The sequence below is a fragment of the Hydractinia symbiolongicarpus genome, chromosome 1 (genome assembly GCF_029227915.1).
Source record: "Hydractinia symbiolongicarpus strain clone_291-10 chromosome 1, HSymV2.1, whole genome shotgun sequence".
NCBI classification, from domain to species: domain Eukaryota; kingdom Metazoa; phylum Cnidaria; class Hydrozoa; order Anthoathecata; family Hydractiniidae; genus Hydractinia; species Hydractinia symbiolongicarpus.
In genome coordinates this window covers 9,938,544-9,957,742 of record NC_079875.1, presented here as the reverse complement: position 1 = coordinate 9,957,742, position 19,199 = coordinate 9,938,544, and the positions used below count along the sequence as shown (strand labels likewise).

General features: G+C 36.1%; 3 protein-coding genes across 3 annotated transcripts; 2 read left to right on the top strand and 1 right to left on the bottom strand.

Moving 5' to 3' along the window:
* The first annotated feature begins 2,731 nt into the window (after nucleotides 1–2,731).
* On the top strand, nucleotides 2,732–6,832 carry LOC130648835 (uncharacterized protein K02A2.6-like). The gene has a single exon (XM_057454974.1). It carries the CDS (start codon nucleotides 2,732–2,734, stop codon nucleotides 6,830–6,832), a length of 4,101 nt encoding a protein of 1,366 aa, XP_057310957.1.
* Nucleotides 6,833–9,237: 2,405 nt separating this feature from the next.
* On the bottom strand, nucleotides 9,238–17,141 carry LOC130637169 (adenosine 5'-monophosphoramidase HINT1-like). Its single transcript, XM_057446911.1, has 2 exons — nucleotides 16,962–17,141; nucleotides 9,238–9,690 (listed from the first exon to the last, which is right to left on the bottom strand). Exons 1-2 carry the CDS (start codon nucleotides 17,073–17,075, stop codon nucleotides 9,295–9,297), a joined length of 510 nt encoding a protein of 169 aa, XP_057302894.1. The 5' UTR covers nucleotides 17,076–17,141; the 3' UTR covers nucleotides 9,238–9,294.
* A 163-nt stretch (nucleotides 17,142–17,304) lies between these two features.
* LOC130637153 (transcription initiation factor TFIID subunit 3-like) lies at nucleotides 17,305–19,050 on the top strand. Its single transcript, XM_057446910.1, has 4 exons — nucleotides 17,305–18,255; nucleotides 18,431–18,613; nucleotides 18,688–18,784; nucleotides 18,862–19,050. The coding sequence occupies exons 1-4, from the start codon at nucleotides 17,958–17,960 to the stop codon at nucleotides 18,953–18,955; spliced, it is 672 nt and encodes a 223-aa protein (XP_057302893.1). The 5' UTR covers nucleotides 17,305–17,957; the 3' UTR covers nucleotides 18,956–19,050.
* The last annotated feature ends 149 nt before the right edge of the window (nucleotides 19,051–19,199 follow it).

Below are 19,199 nucleotides of genomic sequence, written 5' to 3'. Positions count from 1 at the left end.
TTCGAACTACTGCACCGGATGAGGAGTATATCTTATTGTTCACTTCTTTTATAATAGACTGTAGGTGTAACAAGAAAACTCATCCTGCATGATGATATACTTTTTTGTTTATAAGCAATTAAAATATCAAGAGGCTTACGATGCTTATGAGAGGGCGGAATATGCTTAGATTATGTGTAATGAAAAAAAATTTATTAGAAAATGATCAGGTTTAAAATATGCTTATTAGAAAAAGAAATATTGTATTTGAATTTTGAACAACAATTACAACTTAAATGTTACTGCATGATGGTTAACTCAAACATGGAGAATAAAAAAAAAAACTGCTCACGTAACGAAAACCCCACAACACATTTTCTTAGTCTTCCCATCATGCTTAGCTTATACTTAAAAAATTGCCACATTTAAGCCTAAGGATGCTTATAAATGTCATCCTTATAAAAACATGTATTAACCAAACGTAAATGTTAAATTTATTTTTTTAAATTCAATTTTCCCTCGACCGTCTTAACGCTATCCCTTTTCATTCAAGTTCAAGGTCCCCACATATTTTGCAACTAACTTTTTAGGATATTTGGGAGGATTTTAGCTGTTTTTTTTAGATTTTTTCAATAAGCGGAGTATGGACATAAAAATTTTTAGGAGATTTTAGGATAATTTGAATTAGAGTGACCAAGGAGGTTTGTGTGACAAGGGTAACTTAGCACATGTTCCTACCTGCTACCTGAGAAAATAAAAAATAATTGATTTTTTTTCTAAAGTTGTATTTCTGTAAAGATAGAGAGGAAACACTATTGAAAATGAAATGACATCTTCCAGCAAACTGACTGAAAACAACAATAACAAATTCTCAAAAATCTTGAAACACTTTATTAAAACAGCTGCACAAAAAAATAAGGGTGTCAAAGAAATCAAAAGAGAAGGGCAAATTTAGATTTCAGTTCTCATTATTGCAGTTGTCCTCTCGAAACAGATGTAAACAAAATCAAAAAATTAAGACTAAATCAAATGTCAGCTTTTTATTTTAATTACACTTTTCTTTTTGGCGGACAGCTTGTCAATTATTTCCTGATTCTCAGCCGCAGCTCTTTTCAAAGCATTCGATTTCGATATAGTAGATTTGATATCAGCAAGAGATGTATTTTTCAACTTCAAATGATAAATGATCTTCATCAGACTTATATGAAGTAGTTTTTCCGAGCATCTCAACTCCATTGGTAATATTCACATCTTGTGGTTTTAAATCTTACTGATTATGTGATCATGGACAGCGCACGCCCAGAGCAACAAGGGTTTCACCTTGTATATTGACATCTACAAGATCGATGTTGGTGTTAAAGCCACGCTCAACTTGTGCCTGGCCATAAGGAAGGACAAGCAGCGTGGAGAAAACTTTGGGCCAGTTAAAAACTGACTTTTACCTTCTATTTCCAGATTTCCAGATGAAAGATTCAAAAGCTTAACAAGTAATAGCAATATAGTATAAAATATTGTATGTTTCGACTTTACCAAAGTCATCTTCAGAATATTATACAATATACTCTTTATTTGATTAGTTCCCAAAAGTATAAATTAAAATGTACTTTTGGAAAACAATTAAATATCTTTTGGGAAAAAATTGTGTATAAAGAGTGTATCTAACTTTTGCATGAAAATTCTTTGCAATCTTTTGTTACTATGAAGATTTGGAAATATAGGATATCTAATGCAGAATAAAAATATTTCCGACTTATATTCCACAAAAAAAATCCATTATGCAAATAGAGTTTCATATACATTTGTTCTCTAAAAATGTATTTCCAAAAAATCAGGAAATTTTAGGATATTTTTGGATTATGTAGGAAAATTTTATGTTCTAGGATTTTTAGGAGGGGTAGGAGCCCTGAAGTTCTGTTCAATAGTAGACGTGAATTAACATAGGTGGGGCTGCTAAAATAGAAATAACAACATATTTTAGTGACGTGTGATCACCCACCACGATTGGGTCCGACGTGTTAGAAAACATTTTAAAAAACCTACTGTCTATATTGCCTAAGTATGACAATTTTTTGTTTCATTTTATGTAACTTTAAACCATCCTAAATTGTTAATTTTCTTTTGATAAAGTTCGAAATATTATAGTGAATAAATGAGAACGAAAAGTTTTTTTGTAATTAACAGTGTTAATTACAATGTTGGGAATATATGTGGGACGTAAAGAGTTGACCATCACAATGTCCGTGCAGAGAAATACTCTACATCGATTGTGGAAAAAAAAGCTTATTCACATAGGACACGACACCGTACGAGATTTAAAAGCACATTTGCTAAAGAAAGTTCTACTAAGGTCGAAAGAAAAACCTAATCCGTGGTGTAATATATTTTACTAGGTATATATCGGATGCCGTGAGTTTCGGCTCGCTCTCTAAACACGATCCAAGATGGTGTCACAGCATCTGATATCAGACTTTATGTTTATATGTGATTAGCTCCTTTTATCAGAAGAATACTTTTTATCTGATGATAGATAACTACTACAAATTGGCGACGAGGATTCCAAGAACTCATGGAGAGGTATATTTCATAATTACAAAGCAATCTCGCGTGAAACAAGACGTGTGAATTTTCGAATCAAAACAACAAATTTTGTTGACTCTTACTGTGCGAAAGGAAACTTTGCTAGGCTGTCCTTTGTAATTTCAAGCGATAGTTATACTTGTGCGCGCGCTCTGAGCATTTCTGTGCAGCTAGCATGTCCGTTTTGCAACTTCCAGCCATACCACCCTTTGACCCAAATGGAGAACCGACTTCAGTTGGTCAACGATGGACGAAATGGCAGACCAGTCTTAAATACTACATACTAGCAAGTGGAGTTAGGGATGATGAAAGAAAGAGGGCAATTTTACTCCACATGATTGGACCTAAATGCCAGGAAATATTTGAAACTTTCTCTGATCCTGGAACAACATTTGAAGAAGCCCTCCATAAATTTGATGAACATTTTTCAGTCAAAAAGAACATACCTTTCGAAAGGCATAAATTTCACCAAGCCTCACAACAAGTAGGGGAAAGTACGGATCAATTCATTACCCGTCTACGACAACTTTCCTTATATTGTGAATATGGATCAGAAACTGACAATGAAATCCGAGACATGGTCATAGCAAAAACATCGAATATTAAATTCCGCAAACGTTTACTTATGGAAACTGATTTGAATCTCCAGAAAACACAGGACCTTGGACGACTTTTTGAATCTGCAGAACACCAAAACAAAGAAATAGCTAATGGTAAACAAACACAACATGACACTGAAGAAGAAAGCTCTGAACAAATCAACAAACTACATGGGCGTAGACCACCTCATCGTAGCCATGGGAAACACAATGCACCACCACATCGGAACAACCCAACCAAATCATTCAACAAACCAGAATGTGGTCGCTGTGGTATGAAGAACCACAAAAGTCATGAATGTCGGAGATCAAGAGATAAAACATGTAACAAATGTGGTATTAAAGGACATTTTGCAAAAATGTGCCGCACCAAAAATAAACAGCAAGTTCATCAAACCAACCATGAAAACTCTGATGACGAAGATGAGGATATCTACCTATACATGATGAACACTACGAAGTCAAATAACTTCCCCGTTCTAGTAAACAATAGCGAAATGACTGCTATCATTGATTCTGGAAGCACAACAAATATCATCGATTTTCGAACCTATAAACGCTTATTCAGCAACATCCAGCTTCAGAAATCCAATGCCCGAATCTACCCATACAATGCTACTAAGAAGCTCCCAATCACTGGTACCTTCAAAGCTACAGTTGCAGCAAATCACCATAAAATACTAGCAAAATTCTACGTAATACCTGGTCAAGGAGGCAATTTACTTGGTCACAAAACAGCTGAGCAGCTAGATCTATTACGAATTGGACCAGCTACAACACCCATCAACCATAGAACATTCCAGTTAGGTAGCAGAAGTCTGTCAAAAGGCATACCAGTATCAACAGAACAAGTCCTCAACAAAAACAACAAGGTATTCAAAGGAATGGGAAAACTTAACAACTTCAAACAGAAACTCCATATTGATCCAGATGTCACCCCCATCCAGCAACCAACTAGGAGACTGCCGTTTCACACCAGAAAGAAAGTTGAAGCAGAGCTCGATAGACTGCTGAAATTAGATATCATTGAGCCAGTCAATGGACCAACTTCGTGGGTTTCACCAATTGTCGCAGTACCTAAGAAAAATGGCAAAATTAGATTGTGTGTGGACATGCGCAGAGCAAACACTGCCATTATCAGAGAGAAGCATCCTATTCCAAAACTGGAAGAAATCCTACCATTATTAAATGGAGCCACTGTCTTCTCAAAAATTGACCTGCGAGAAGGCTACCATCAAATTGAGTTAGCCGAAGAAAGCAGAAACATTACTGCCTTCATTACCCATAAAGGAATTTTCAGATACAAGCGTCTCATATATGGTATTTCAAGTGCCTTTGAACATTTTCAGAAAAATATTGAAATGGTAATTGCTGATTGTGAAGGGGCAAAGAACATCTCTGATGATATTTTTATCTGGGGAAAAACACAAGCTGAGCATGACCGCAATCTCGATAAGGTTCTTCGTAATCTTTCTGAGAATGGCCTGCGTGTCAACCCAGAAAAATGTGAGTTTAGCAAGAATAAAATTTTATTTAGTGGATATACTCTCACAACAGATGGCATATCTCCAGACCCTTCCAAAGTCACTGCAGTCAACAAATTCAAAACACCAACAACATCGACAGAAGTCAGATCCTTTCTTGGTCTAGTAAATTATTGCAGTCAGTTCATCAAAGACTACAGTACATTATCAGCTCCACTGAGGAAACTCACCAAGAAAAATACACCATTCATATGGACAGATCTTGAACAGAAATCATTTGATTTACTCAAAGAAAAACTTTGCACTTCTGAAACTATGGCATTTTACAATCCTGAGGCGGAAACAGACATAATTGTTGATGCAAGTCCGTATGGTCTTGGTGCCATACTTACACAGAAACAGAAAGATGGAAACTTCAAGCCGGTAGCATATGGAAGTAGAGCATTAACACCTGTTGAACAGAGATACTCACAAACAGAACGAGAAGCTCTTGCAGTTGCCTTTGGCTGCACACACTTTCACTTTTTCATATATGACCGTGACTTCGATATCACCACTGATCACAAGAGTCTTTTGCACGTAATGTCACCAACTTCCACATCTCCACCACCGAGGATCCAGAGATGGCTTCTTCGCATACAAGGGTATAACTACAAATTAAAATACATTTCTGGTGCCAAAAATGCTGCTGACATACTATCAAGAGACCCTGTTTGTACAGACAGTGAAGGAGAAACTGACGACTCAATTGAATCCTTTATCAACTTTACAGCAGCAGAAGCAGTACCTAAAAGCTGCAATATCGAAGAGATACAAGATGAAACTGCAAAAGACATCATTCTTCAAAAAGTCACCAAAGCCATTAACTCGAAGGCCTGGCCAAAAGATTCTGCTTTGAATCCATACAGACATGCAAAGCATGAGTTATCCTTTGTGAATAACATTTTACTCAAAGGACAACGAATTGTCATCCCAAGCACTCTACAACAGAAAATGTTGCAGATAGCACATGCTACGCATCAAGGAACAACCAAAACTAAACTACTATTACGTGAAAAAGTTTGGTGGCCGCTGATGAACAAACAAATCGAAGATCTAACACTTACCTGTCATGCCTGCCAAGTAACTGCACCCTCCACCACCAGGCATGAACCGTCACAACCAACAGAAATTCCCAAACAACCTTGGAACACTATTGCAATGGACATTCAAGGCCCTTATCCCTCTGGTGACAACCTGTTAGTTTTGATTGATTACAGATCCAGATACCCAATAGTTTCTTCTATCAAGAACACTGGGGTGCAAAACATAATAAATGTTATGAAGCGAACCTTTAGTATTTTTGGTTATCCAAAAACAATTGTAACTGACAACGGTTCACAATTCACGTCCTTCAAATTCAGCCGATACCTTCAACAACATGGTATAAAACACCGGCGTACAACTCCATACTGGCCACAAGCTAATGGTGAGGTTGAGAGATTTAACCGCACATTGAAGCGACACAATCAAACTGCTGTCATCACTGGAAAGGATTGGCGTAAAACTCTTGACACATTCCTTTTGAGTTACCGAACCACACCTCATACCGTAACTAAAGTTCCACCTGCAACACTGATGTTCGGTAGACCGCTAACGAATGATCTTCCTGACGTTAGTCAACTTGTGAAAAGCAACAGTGAATTGGATATAGAAGTAAACAAGAATGATGAAAAGCACAAACAGAAATCCAAGGAAAACACCGACCAGAACCGCAAGGCAAAAACTGTCACTTTTGAAGTCGGACAAAAGGTATTGTTGAAAAATCTTACCGACAACAAAAACAAACTTTCACCGCCCTGGTTAAAGGAAGTCTTCACCATCATTAAAGTATACAAACGAAGCATCATGGTTCGAAACAAGGAAGGAAAAACGTTTCTACGAGCAAACGGACACGCGAAACTGTATAGATCTGCGAAGGGTAAGCAATCGAGTGTTTCTAACGCGCGAAACAGGGCAGACCCTTGTACCTGCTCAAGCAATGCGAATTTTGATGAGAACCAACAATCTAAACCGAATGATGGCCATAACAAAGAAGAAGATCTATACGAAAAGAAAAACCACAAGAACGGTGCAAAAACCTACCCGAAACGACAAAGAAAAACTACAGAGCGTTACGTCATCATCAATCCGAAGCGCAAGAAGAAGACTTAGAGAAAAAATAAGAACGATAACAAGATAATGATAACAAGAACGATAATGATAAACGATGTATATATATAGCAGACGAACGATACGATGTATATAGTAAAAGACCGATGTGTATAGCTGAAGAACAAAAACGTTTTATGTACGTGCAGAGGAACTGAGTTGAAAAGCAAATATGTGAACATGTTATAAAACAAACAATCAAGAAATCAACAACAATAACTTCGAGAAAAAGAGGGATTGTAATATATTTTACTAGGTATATATCGGATGCCGTGAGTTTCGGCTCGCTCTCTAAACACGATCCAAGATGGTGTCACAGCATCTGATATCAGACTTTATGTTTATATGTGATTAGCTCCTTTTATCAGAAGAATACTTTTTATCTGATGATAGATAACTACTACACGTGGCCAGTTAATAGTGACGAAGCAAGTCTTGGAGTTAGGGCCAGAAGCTTTTGGTGTCCCGGATCATCGGCTTATTTTAATGTTAGATTCACAAACAGTACCTGTTCATCTCAAGTAAATGTTCCTAATTAAAAGAGTGTATACGAAACATAAAGAGAAACAGAAATATAACAACCGAATTCTAAATAACGAGCATGGCCCATTGACTCCTGTGTATGCCATTAATGGAGGGATGGGCTGAGAAAATATAATTCAGCACATCTGGCAGAGTATAAAGGGGGATTTTCATGAAGCAAATTGAGCAGCGAATTCGACGGCGAATCGTATTTGAGCATGCGCAGTCCGATGCAAAATCAAAACAAACAAAACTGAAAATCCCCCTTAACGGGCAAGAATAGCATAGAGGCAGAATATCCTTTGCCACAATCTCGTACCCAGGACATTTTGTATCTTTTCTGACCTCGGGACAGCGATAGCCCTCGGGACGGTGATACGAACATGATCGCCGTTTCTGTATAAAAAAAAAGACAAGAGGCGCTAGAGACGAGGTTGCCATTGTCATTATGAAATTATAAGAACGCATTATTACCAAATCGCAAAATAAGTTGAACACATGCTCGGTACAACACGTAGCACGTGACTAAACTTTTTGATATTTCTAAGACTTTATTTCTTTCCTATTTCTATTCCCTAAAAAAACATTACACCTGTTTTTTTTAAAAGCACGAGGTAAATCTTCAACTTTGCTATGCTTATCAAAAATCTTAGTCTATCATGGCAAAGACGAATGCAGAAAATGCATTTTTACCCAATCTGGGAGTCCAGAATCTGAAAACTTTTCCTCAAAGGATTTAGGTGTCCTTTTAACTCAGCAAATTATAGTCGATATATAAAACAACCACTGTTTGAAGCAGACAGAGATGAGTTAATCTAAAAGAATTATACCCGACTTAGTGTTAGGTTTAGTATAGCATATAAACATTTATATATAGTTTCTATATATGAAATGGTATATACTATATAGATACTATATGGTATATTATAATATAAACAAGAAGCCCTAGGGGCTCTAAGAATTTCCGCGCGCTACCAAAATATTTGATGAAAACCTGCTAATTCGTTGTGTTATTGTGCCAAACATTCGAAGGGGTTCGGTGCATGAACCTCTGAAGATAAAGCACACCACTGACATTATATCTTACAACAAACGCAAACAAATCGAAACGTGTCATTAAACTCACATTTTAAAAGAAATTTCTAACAAAAAATACAGCCTATCATTCATGGTTGAAAGTCTTGCGATTGAAACATTTATGGTCTTAAACGGCATTATTTGACAAAAAATCAAAATTTTGATGTGACCATCATTTTCAGCATACTTTATTTGTTAACTGTGCCAGATTTAGCCGAAAATGAAGTGGTTTTAATTTTTGGACCAATTTTGGCCTAAAATGACATTTAGGTGACAAAAATCAAAATTATTATGTCACCATTATGTTCAGCATACTCTTTTTGTTAACTGTGCCAAATTTTGTCGAAAACAAATACCAATTTTGGCCTGAAACGTCAATACGAGACTTCCCAGTAGTTAAGGAGCTTGGGTACGAAGTTCACATCTGTGACTGAGCAAAGTGAAATCCCATGGTCGATTTTTTCTCAAAAAATGCTCCGAAAGAAAAAAACGACGGTTTTAAAGAATTTCCTACGCCTTCGGGCGCGGAAATTCAATTATAGTATATAGTACATACTATAATATATATTTTGTTACATAATATATAGCACGTATACTAAACAACCCTTTTTTCTCTTGAACTGAGATCTTTTAATCTCATCACGTATCCGCGCATATGATTAATATGAGCTCAATTTCGCGAAAACAATAGACAAAATGGCACCGAAGCCGGGCACCAAAATTCAACTCTATACAAAAAACGGAATAATATCGGGGGAAATATCGCGTACTAACTGACTAATGACGGACCGACCTCGTGCGGTCAATAATAATATAATGATCAGTTTATTAATGCTATAAAATATACACGATCTCATATCCCTATATTAGCCTGGTGGCCAATTCATTTGTCTGCCCCCCATAACATGAATGTGCAAATGGAAAACAGATTGAGCGCCATTTCGACCATTATTAACAATAAGACGGTAGCCATCTTCGTCTAGACCAAGTTTTGTAGCACAAAGGCGCGCCACGTACATCATATGACCAAGCAGGTCTTTATCGTCTTCTTTTACGTCTTGCAATCTCGGTACCGGCACTAACGGAATAACAAGAAAATGAACAGGAGCTTGCGGGTTGACGTCGTGAAACGCCAGACATTTATCATCTTCGTGACATATTTTGGCTGGAATTTCTTTCTTTATAATCTTCATAAATATAGTCTCTTCAACATGATCGCCGTATTTTTTGCGGGCTTCGTCAGCTAAATGTGCTTTTTCCACCTAAACCCAAAGTAAAAAAATAATTTGGACTATTGTAAGCAGTAAACAATAACACAATACTATGTTGACAAGAAGTGCTCTAATATGAAGTAAAATTAGAATACCTGGCTATGCGGATTAATGATCTTTTCAAAAATAAATAAAAAGAAGGACTCGTACTTTGTGACCAACAAAAATGAAAATAAATAAGCAATATTTCGGCCTTTAAAATTAAAATGGTTTTTAAAAGCTTTTTGCTGCTTTAACTTGTAAAAAAATATGTATGTAATTTATCCTGTTAGTCACTGGGTTATAATTGGACGATGAATCGTAACAATATAAATCAGATGAAAGCAGAGGAATACAGAATCCTCACCCTAACATTGTATGCTGAGATCATTTTAATGTTGTATTATGATAGATAAAAAATTATAAAATTTCAGGAAAATGTGAAAAAAACATATGGTGCTAAACTAAAAGTTTATCACATATTAATTGAGGTTACAAAGTAAAGCAGGATAGGTATAAATATGGAGAAGAACACAGTAAGCCTCTTGCTCTTATACAGTTCAGACATTTACCCACCCATCCTTTCTCGATTAATGTACTAATTAGTTTTTGTTTTTTTTCCTATATTGTACACGATAATACGACTATGGCGATAACATGACGACAATAACGATCTGGTATGACGACAATAACGATCTCTCACGTATTCGTCGACCCGCATATACGACGTCGGTAATGGCACGAGGACAAGAACAACCCGACACAATATATATCACGTATTCATTGATATGGATAGTGACTGGATGCGCGGCACTGCTGGTGGCCGATGTTTGATTTAGCTTCAAGGTTTCCTTGGGGCTACGTTTCAATTGGTTGATAGACCTCATCAAGCTTCCCTGTACCATCTTCTTCCTTATAATTCAACTAATTCCGGGTGCTGGGCTTTCTTCGTTATTCGGTTTAAGCTTTGAGTTGCATGTTTTTTTACAGTGACAGGGTTAAGTAAGTATTTTGTAAGTGTGCCAGTTCATGTCGGTCTGTTCTAATGAGACGCACGTTTAATTGCCATGTAGTGTTGAAAGTCGGTTGTCAAAATGTCTAAAAGAAGCCATTGGCCATATGGAGCAGTAAAAAGAAGCCCTATGAGCCAATCGTCACCACAAACACTCACCACAATAGACATGTAGTGTCAAGAGTCCGTTGTCAAAATGTCTAAAAGAAGCCAGTGGCCATACGGTGCAGTAAAAAGAAGCCCTATGGGCCAACCGTTCCCACAAACACTCACCACAATAGACAAAATGGCAAGAGTTCGTTGTCAAGACATGTATTGTCAATTGTCTCTGTTACAATATTAGTAATTTATTTCAGTACAAGCACACGTTTAGAATGGTAGTCCTTTGTCACATTTTCTTCATCAGAAGTCAGTTACAGTATGGTGAGTCATTTTCAGTCCCGAAGCACAAAGTTTAGACTGTGAGCATACACATTAATAATTCCTAGCGAAACCCCAGCACCTCAACCCATACCCACAAATATAACTGCAAACTATCTAAGAATACATTAACTTCTACTATTTTGCGTCGTTTTTACCCTAGTTGTGTTATATCAGGCTTTACTCCATACTAATTAACAGTAAACATGAGTTCTTTAAAATTGATCATTGGCTATACTGCAATTATGAGTTCTTTAAAATTGATCATTGGCTATACTGCAATCAGGAGTTCTTACCTCCAAACAAATGGCAAAAAACCGTTTGCTGCAGGCAAAATTTACGGTGATACCTGAGGTAAGAAATATAATTTTCAAGGTTGAGGTGGCACAACAACAGTACTTTTTTTGGGGTACTTGGCTACAAATTTCTATGTTTTTTATCCAGATGTCCAAAAAGGCATTTGGAGAAATTTTGTCAAATCTTTGAGCTGCGATATGAGCCACAGTTCACAGATCCATCTAAAGTGTCTATAGACTCAGCCTTATAAAGGTGAAACGTTGAGCATGCAACGACTTCAGACACAGACCTAGGCCAAACCTAGAGCAATACGAAATGCATGGCGGTCCATAGACAAAGCAATAAAACTACTTGGTATTATTCCTTTATATAGGTTATATACTGATTGGACAGCTGCATAGCCAAATGAGAACTCACAGGAAGGAGCAGACTTGGTTGTTTTCAAAGACGTCGTAATACGGGACTTTTACAAACCTACACAAAATCCTACATTAATGAACTTCCATTTCCCAGCACTTACTCAAAGCAATGATGAAACTTATGCAATCGCGTCCAGAAAGAAGCCAAACATTGTAATTTTAAATGCATAATCCCTACATGCACAGCCAAAGAAACATCTACCTAGGACCAGACTGTCATTGTTGAACATGACAATCAGACGTTGAAAAAATCTTAGGATATGAAAACTCTATGAACAAAAGGAATGAAATTGGAGTCTGAAGCTCGCAGTGGTGGTGAAATATCAGGTGAAGCAATCAATAAAGTGAGGATATATTCTTTTTCAAAATTGAGAAAGAAGGAGAAATTATCGACGAAATACGACTAGAGGAAAATCAACTGCTACAACTGTGGAAATGAAATAGTAAGCTCCATAGTAAAACAGAGAAACTATCGCAACCCAAAAAAAACAGATTTCAGACAACGGACCACCATTTAGCCAATGAAAGATTGCACCAACAAGCGGGGAATTCAAAGACAACATATACCACCACTTCATCCATCCACCTTTGGGAGAAACAATCAGAATTGTACACCACAAAAAAATATTGGAAAAACAAAATCTAAGAAAATTTCCTCAGAATTATCGAAATACACCCCACTCAGCAAAAGCAATGATGTTTTGCGATAAGGTGTATTCCAAAGAGCAGTGGTTTCAGAGAAAGAGATCGATATAGCACGAAAACGAGAGAGGCATTTAAAACAACAGCGTAAACTAAATGGCTAGCTATGTGTGCCAAATGTAATAGCTGTGGTAAGATGGGTCATTTTTCAAAATATAAAGAAGTAGATAAAAGAATCAATCAAGTAATCATTCACAATGCATTATATACTGTTATTTGTGTATGTGGGAAAAAGCAAGCAAGTAAATAAGGGCTGATAAATAAAATGATGAACTCCAAGGAAAAAATAAAACCTCTTCCAATACCAATACAGGGTGAAGCCCGTTGTGCAGTTATTTTGGATCAACATCGGTACCTACAATTTGGCATATCATGTCAAGATCATAAAACCTAATACTGGATGGAAACACAGCGATGCAGCTGGGAATTATTAGATTCAATTCACAACCAAAGGTCTTTCAACTGGTGCCGATGATTGGAACTAAATGCAGAAAAGAAATACAAGAAGGCTTAGCAAAATACCTTAAAAACTTCAGGGGTCTTGGGTAGCTTAACAATCAACAGGTGAAACCACATGTGAATGAAGGGAGAAAGCCTGTTTATGTACCACCTCGGAGCACCCTATATCATTTACAAGAAAGAGCAGCAACCTTATTGAAGAAATGATAGAACAAGATGTTATAGAAGAGCACCGAATTGATCAACCAGCGCCTTGGGTATCTAATTGTGAGCTTGCTCCCCAAGAAGATGGTCCCATGCTCATGATGCTAATAAAGCATCAATACAAACAAACCAATATCACGTCATGAAGACGTAAAATCAAAGGCAGGCAAGAAGGTTTTTTCCAAGATGGATCTGAAATCAGCATTCTGGTAGCGAAAACTAGATTTAACATCCCACCATCTCACTGTAATTCAGATAGATGACAAACTATACTGTTACAAGCGATCGACAAAAGAACTAAATGATACATTAGGACCAATATTTGCACATATTAAGGATCTTCATCTAATACATGATGATGCTATCACCACAACAAATGACCACAGTCAACATGTAAAGGTTATGGAAGAAGTGATGGCAACAATTTCAAAAGCAGGATTAACACTTAATCCAAAAAAGTGTTAATTTCGGAAGAAATCAATTACTTTCTGGGCATGATATATGGAGCAGAAGGAGTACAACCTGATTCATCAAACGTTGAAGCCCTAAATTTTTATTTCGCCGCCAACCAGTAAGGAAAACCTGGTCAGCTTTCTTTGCATGATGCAAAGAAATTTGAACTTTATACCCAACTTTTCAAAAAAATAATTTATTCTGCTAGAAATGATTAGGGGAGGAAATCGATTCAAATGACTTCCTGACATAATCAATGTTTTGAAGAGCTCATTGCAGCCCTTAAGAAGGATGTTCTGTTATGTTAGTTTGACATAACCAAGTCAATGTTTATATTTACTGATGCTCATGTTACTGAACTGGGAGCAAGAACAGAGCATAAAAGATGCTAAACCAGTTAACTTTGTGTCACGAACTACCAACAAGGTTGAACGAAGGTATCCCAAGCTATAGACCTTGAAGCGATGGGTGTAGACTTTGGATTAACACAATTTTGCCATTACATAGTTGGTTCAAATGATCTTATCACACTGGTAGCTGATCAAAAACCACTCTGCTCTATCTTTAATAGAACAGGCAAAGGATCTATTTGAATGGAACGAATCAAAAAGAGAAGCCAAGATGTGCGCTTCCAGGTGATTTATCAGAGAGGTTCACTGAATCAATCAAAAAAAAAGTGGGGAATTAAAAGACAACATATACCACCACATCCATCTGCAATCCCTGCTGAGACACTTATGAAGCCTTCGGGAAAAACAATGAGAAATGTATACCACAACAATATGTTGGAAAAACAAGCATAAGACAATTTCTTCAAAATTATTGAGATACACCAGATGTTTCACCCCAAGCAATATTTAGCGATAGCCATGAAGTTTTACTTCCAAGAGCAGTGGCTTCAGAGGAAGAGATGGATCTATCAAGGATAGGACAGGCATTTAAAACAGCAGCATAGAAAGGAAATTAACAATTAGTAAATTTGAAAACATGAAGAAATAAAAGAAGGAGATATTGTCCTCGTGCAAAATTACAAGAAAAAGAAGAAGTTTGACCTAAATTATACACTGGAGCCTTTTAAAGTTATACAGTCAAACGACCAAGGGTGGTCACTATTTGGGGAGAGACAAAGTGATGGAGTAGTATTTAACAGACACTTAACCATGCCTCAACCATCCACCAAACTGGAATAGAAGAATGACTTGAATGAATTTACATTTCATGATTTAGGTTCTATAAAAGCAGTGTTTTCAAACTTAAACTCATTTTTCTGCTCTCATATTTTGCTTCCGTCTTTTGCTTTCATCTTTTGTTAATTGAAAATAAGTAATTATTAATAATACAAGCACTTTTTCTGCACAATTAACTAAACCAAATACTCCCCTGGAGAGAACTGAAAACAAGTTTCTATCATGCCTGAGTAACTTTCACTTTTATTCTGATGGAAATACCCTTCTCACTTATTGTTGACACATTTTGTTCTTTAACATTATAGCGTCTAGAATCCGTCATTTTGTTTGATTGGGTACTTAATGCATATTTTACAGAATTGCAGCATAATAGATACCTGCCTCATGTTGACCTGGCAGGAAAGTTTTACGCTCCGATGTCAAGGTTCAATCCAAGTTACCAAGTGACCTAGAGAATATGCCAAGTTGTATGGTTAAGCTTATTTCAGTGTGCTTTATTAACTTGCTCGCATTGGTTTATTTAGATGTAAACAATGAGGAGATTACATCTTCTGAAAACTACAGCCCATCGCTAACTTAAATCATTCAGGCTACAGAAATACTGTGGTGCCAATAAATAAAAAAAATTGCATAAAGTATTAAAAAGAAGTCCAGAAGTTCTTTCTCTTACACAACACAGCAGGCAATAAGTCAGCCCTGCCCTGGGTTTTGTGAGGAGAGAGGTTCTGTGAAGACTCTAACAATTGAGTCTCCTGTATAGTTTTGCTTCATGTTAAACTGTGCCTGTGAAACATGTCATTGGCGACTTCTGTGATATACAACATAATGATGCCCTAACCTACCCTTCAATACCCGTTGTAAAAGGTTATTGATGTAAATTATTTATAAGGAAGTTATTGTTTCCTTTTCAGAGCTTAGTTGTATTATTCACGTACACTGCAGTTGTTGGTATATAGCGTAATTTTACAGCGTAGTAATTTTCCTCAAAGGCGCAATAATTAATAAATTGTGCAGCTTATTGCTATGCTCAATAATTTGCAAAAAAGTGTGAAACTTTTAAAGATGCTACCATAGCCTTTCCAAAAGCACAACAAATGAAATTTAAGTCGATTGCACTGGGCAGAAAAACAAAGTTTTGTGATATGGCATAATAATTATACCCTGCCTCACAATAAATTTATTGTGGCTTTACTACAAACATTTGCAGGGCCTTAATAGGTAAAAGGTGAGGTCCTGGTTTTATTTTACCTTGATTATAGAGAAAGCCTTGTAATGCTGAAAAGCAAATGCTAATACTTCTGCATGATTTTCATAGGAAAGCATAAACTAACTTGCAGAAGATTAACACATAAATCTTTAATTAAAACAAACCATTCAAAAATGTGCTAGCTTAAAACATAATGTGGCTAAAACATATATAAGCAAACTTTTTTGCTTGCGTCATCAAAATTCAAATTCTTTATTGTTCTAATGCCTAAGTGGATTTTGGCATGGACCTTATTGACTAGTTGGGATATATATAATTCCTTTATCAAGGCATTCTTTGGATCGTTTGATAAAAGTTAAATTTCAAAACGAGACACCTGGAGTGAATCTGATTATGCTGCTCTAGTTGAACATATAAGTCCTCCCATATTTCATCAAAACAACAAACACCCAAAATAATTATTAGAATAAAACAACAATAATTCAATATTGCAAGTTAGGCCAAAAACTTTCTTTCCCTAAATGTAAGGAAAGCACATGGTATAATTTTATACCATGTGGTTTCCTTACATTTATATCGTTTAAATGGTGAATCACTACGATCATTATTATTAATCATTATTATGACCACTTTATTATAAAAGCGGATAAAAGCATTCCAAAGCAGAAGTCACACTATCTCTTAAAAGGATGACGGTAAAAAATTCAAGATATTTGTTTCTCATTGGAGACAATAGTATCATGTTGTGCAACCTGATGATATGCCAGCTAAAAAATCATTTTGAGTTTAATGGAAAAATACTTTCATTCAAATAAAAAAAATCTTGACCTTTTTTAGCTAACTAGACTAGCTAGCTACCTATAAAACTCTTACAGAAAGAACGGTGCTATAAAAATAAAATTAATGATGAAAAAAACAATTACCTCAGTTGTCATATTTCTGGAACCAACTGCTTTGAGGAATGCTTCTCCGCTAAACAGTCTTGTGTAAGTTAGCAGTCGAAGGCTCCTTTTTGCAACTTGTCCAACACGAGACATCTCCCAGGCCAAAGTAAAGCAACACACCAAGTTTGTTACCTATACAAATTATACACCAACACTGTTTTGCAAAACGGAACTGAGTTCGTGCGTGACGGCCTACTTCAGTTTTGGTCTTCTGTATTTAGATCGAGTAACAAAGTCAAAATTCTTGGATTTAGGTATGGCCCACCTTTTTCCCAGGCCTAATGAAAAGCGAAAAACAATTCAAAATGGTACCGATAGAAACTAAAACTAGGCATTAAAGACTGACTTTTCTCCGACCCTAATTAGAAATAAAATTGTATAATTAATATTTTGAATTACATCATGCATAATTATATGTTTTCGCGCGGGAAAAGATAGTGAAGAGTGTTTGTGCTTTCGGAACGTTTTTCGAAACAGTGTTTATTATAATTTATCATCCAATATCGATCACGCATTGAAATCATTGGATTTTAACGACGTTTTTATTTATTATACTTATTTATTTTATATATTTTATACTTCTTATACATGAATCACGTTCTCTCTTCGTCGTTGTGGGAACTAACTTATCGACTACTATCATTCACGATATGGAAACTGATGAAACAAGTGGTAAGTTTTTTACACTATGTTTAAATACTTATGGGGATGCACATCATGCTGTTTGCAAACAGAAATAAACTTTCTAACAAGGTGAAAAAAAAAAAGAAACCTGAACATACTCCCTATGCCATTTTTGTATACAACTTGAATTTTTCCATTCAGTTTTTTTCTATTGTATATAGAATGAAACGGAAAAGGTCTTGAAAAGTGAAGAAGAAAAGGTTTTATCAAAGGCGTTTTTATTCAACGAAAAAGAAGAAGAAAGAGAAGAACATACGCTTGGTTAAACCATCGACAGAAGAGAAGAGCAGTATGTTTGATATGGAGAGAGAATGGTGGGTTTCGCTGGGAAATGAAGATGACAAGAATGAAACGGAAAAGGTCTTGAAAAGTGAAGAAGAAAAGGTTTTATCAAAGGAAGATAGTTGTAAGCAGGAAGAGAGAAAAGTGAAGAGTGAGAAAGAAAAAAAGAATCTAATTCAGGAGGATGGTTGTGAGAAAAATGAAAAAGAAGTCGAAAGTGAGAAAGAAAAAAAGGTTCTGGTGAAGAGGAACAGTTGTAAGAAGACAAAGCGAGAAGTGAAGAAGAAGATGCAACAACCGGGAAAAGGTTTGGAAAGTTATTATACTGCAATGAATTTACAAGGCAAACTCGTTTCCAGCTTCTTAAGTATTCTTTCATTGCACACGATGGAAAAACCTAAGAAGCTGGAAACGAGTTTGTTCACAAGAAGGAACTTTTGAATTTGCATAACTCTTTTTGCACTTACTTCTTTTTACTTTAGTGGAACAGAATATGCTCAAGCGACTTGGTTTAAAGGAATCTGCAGTAACACAAATGAATGAAGAACTTATGCCAAAAGATTTCATCGATGATTTCGAGTTGGAGGGCGATGTACTTAACATGGAGACGGAACGGTTGCGTAAATACTTTGATACCGAAGCATGGGAAATTTTGCGAAAGAAGGGTGAGTGATATGAAGTATGCAAAAATTTCATGGCATTGTGCTAGTATTTTGATATCAATTTCCTGTATTCGTAGTGGAAGAGCTCAAAAATGATTGGAGTTGTCTGGTATGTAGGGAACCAAAATACACCAACATGATCGCTTGCGACGGATGCAACATTTGGTTTCATTGGTAAGTGTTGACTCTTCAGTTTCTCACTGCTTGCAGTACATTCTTGAAATTGTGGAATACAACATTTATCATTTCAGGGAATGTGTCGACTTTGAAAGCGAGAAAAGTGAAGAGATATGGAGGTGCGAGTGTTGTAGTGAAGCTGAAAAAGTACTGTCAGTGTCACAATAATGTTGAAAAACGTTGAAGGAGAATACCTTTAAAACTAGTGTTATTTCTTCACCTTTAAACTTTGTTAACTTTATAAATATACATTGAACGTTATATTTAACGTGTTTTATTATTTATGTACAATAGTTCTGCATAATATATATCATGCATAGTATGAGGGAAATAAATTATGATAACGGAGGAGAGAAAAACGGAGAGCGACGAAAATTATAATTTTTAAGGTCGGAGAAAAGTCAGTCTTTAA

Excerpts from the sequence above, each read along its gene's own strand:
- LOC130637169 (XM_057446911.1), bottom strand. The coding sequence starts at position 17,075 with ATGTCTCGTGTTGGACAAGTTGCAAAAAGGAGCCTTCGACTGCTAACT. Across the intron at positions 9,691-16,961 it reads CCAGAAATATGACAACTGAG|GTGGAAAAAGCACATTTAGC; the intron begins GTAATTGTTTTT and ends CTTTGGGTTTAG.
- LOC130648835 (XM_057454974.1), top strand. The coding sequence starts at position 2,732 with ATGTCCGTTTTGCAACTTCCAGCCATACCACCCTTTGACCCAAATGGA.
- LOC130637153 (XM_057446910.1), top strand. The coding sequence starts at position 17,958 with ATGTTTGATATGGAGAGAGAATGGTGGGTTTCGCTGGGAAATGAAGAT. Across the intron at positions 18,256-18,430 it reads GATGCAACAACCGGGAAAAG|TGGAACAGAATATGCTCAAG; the intron begins GTTTGGAAAGTT and ends TTTTTACTTTAG. Across the intron at positions 18,785-18,861 it reads TGCAACATTTGGTTTCATTG|GGAATGTGTCGACTTTGAAA; the intron begins GTAAGTGTTGAC and ends TTATCATTTCAG.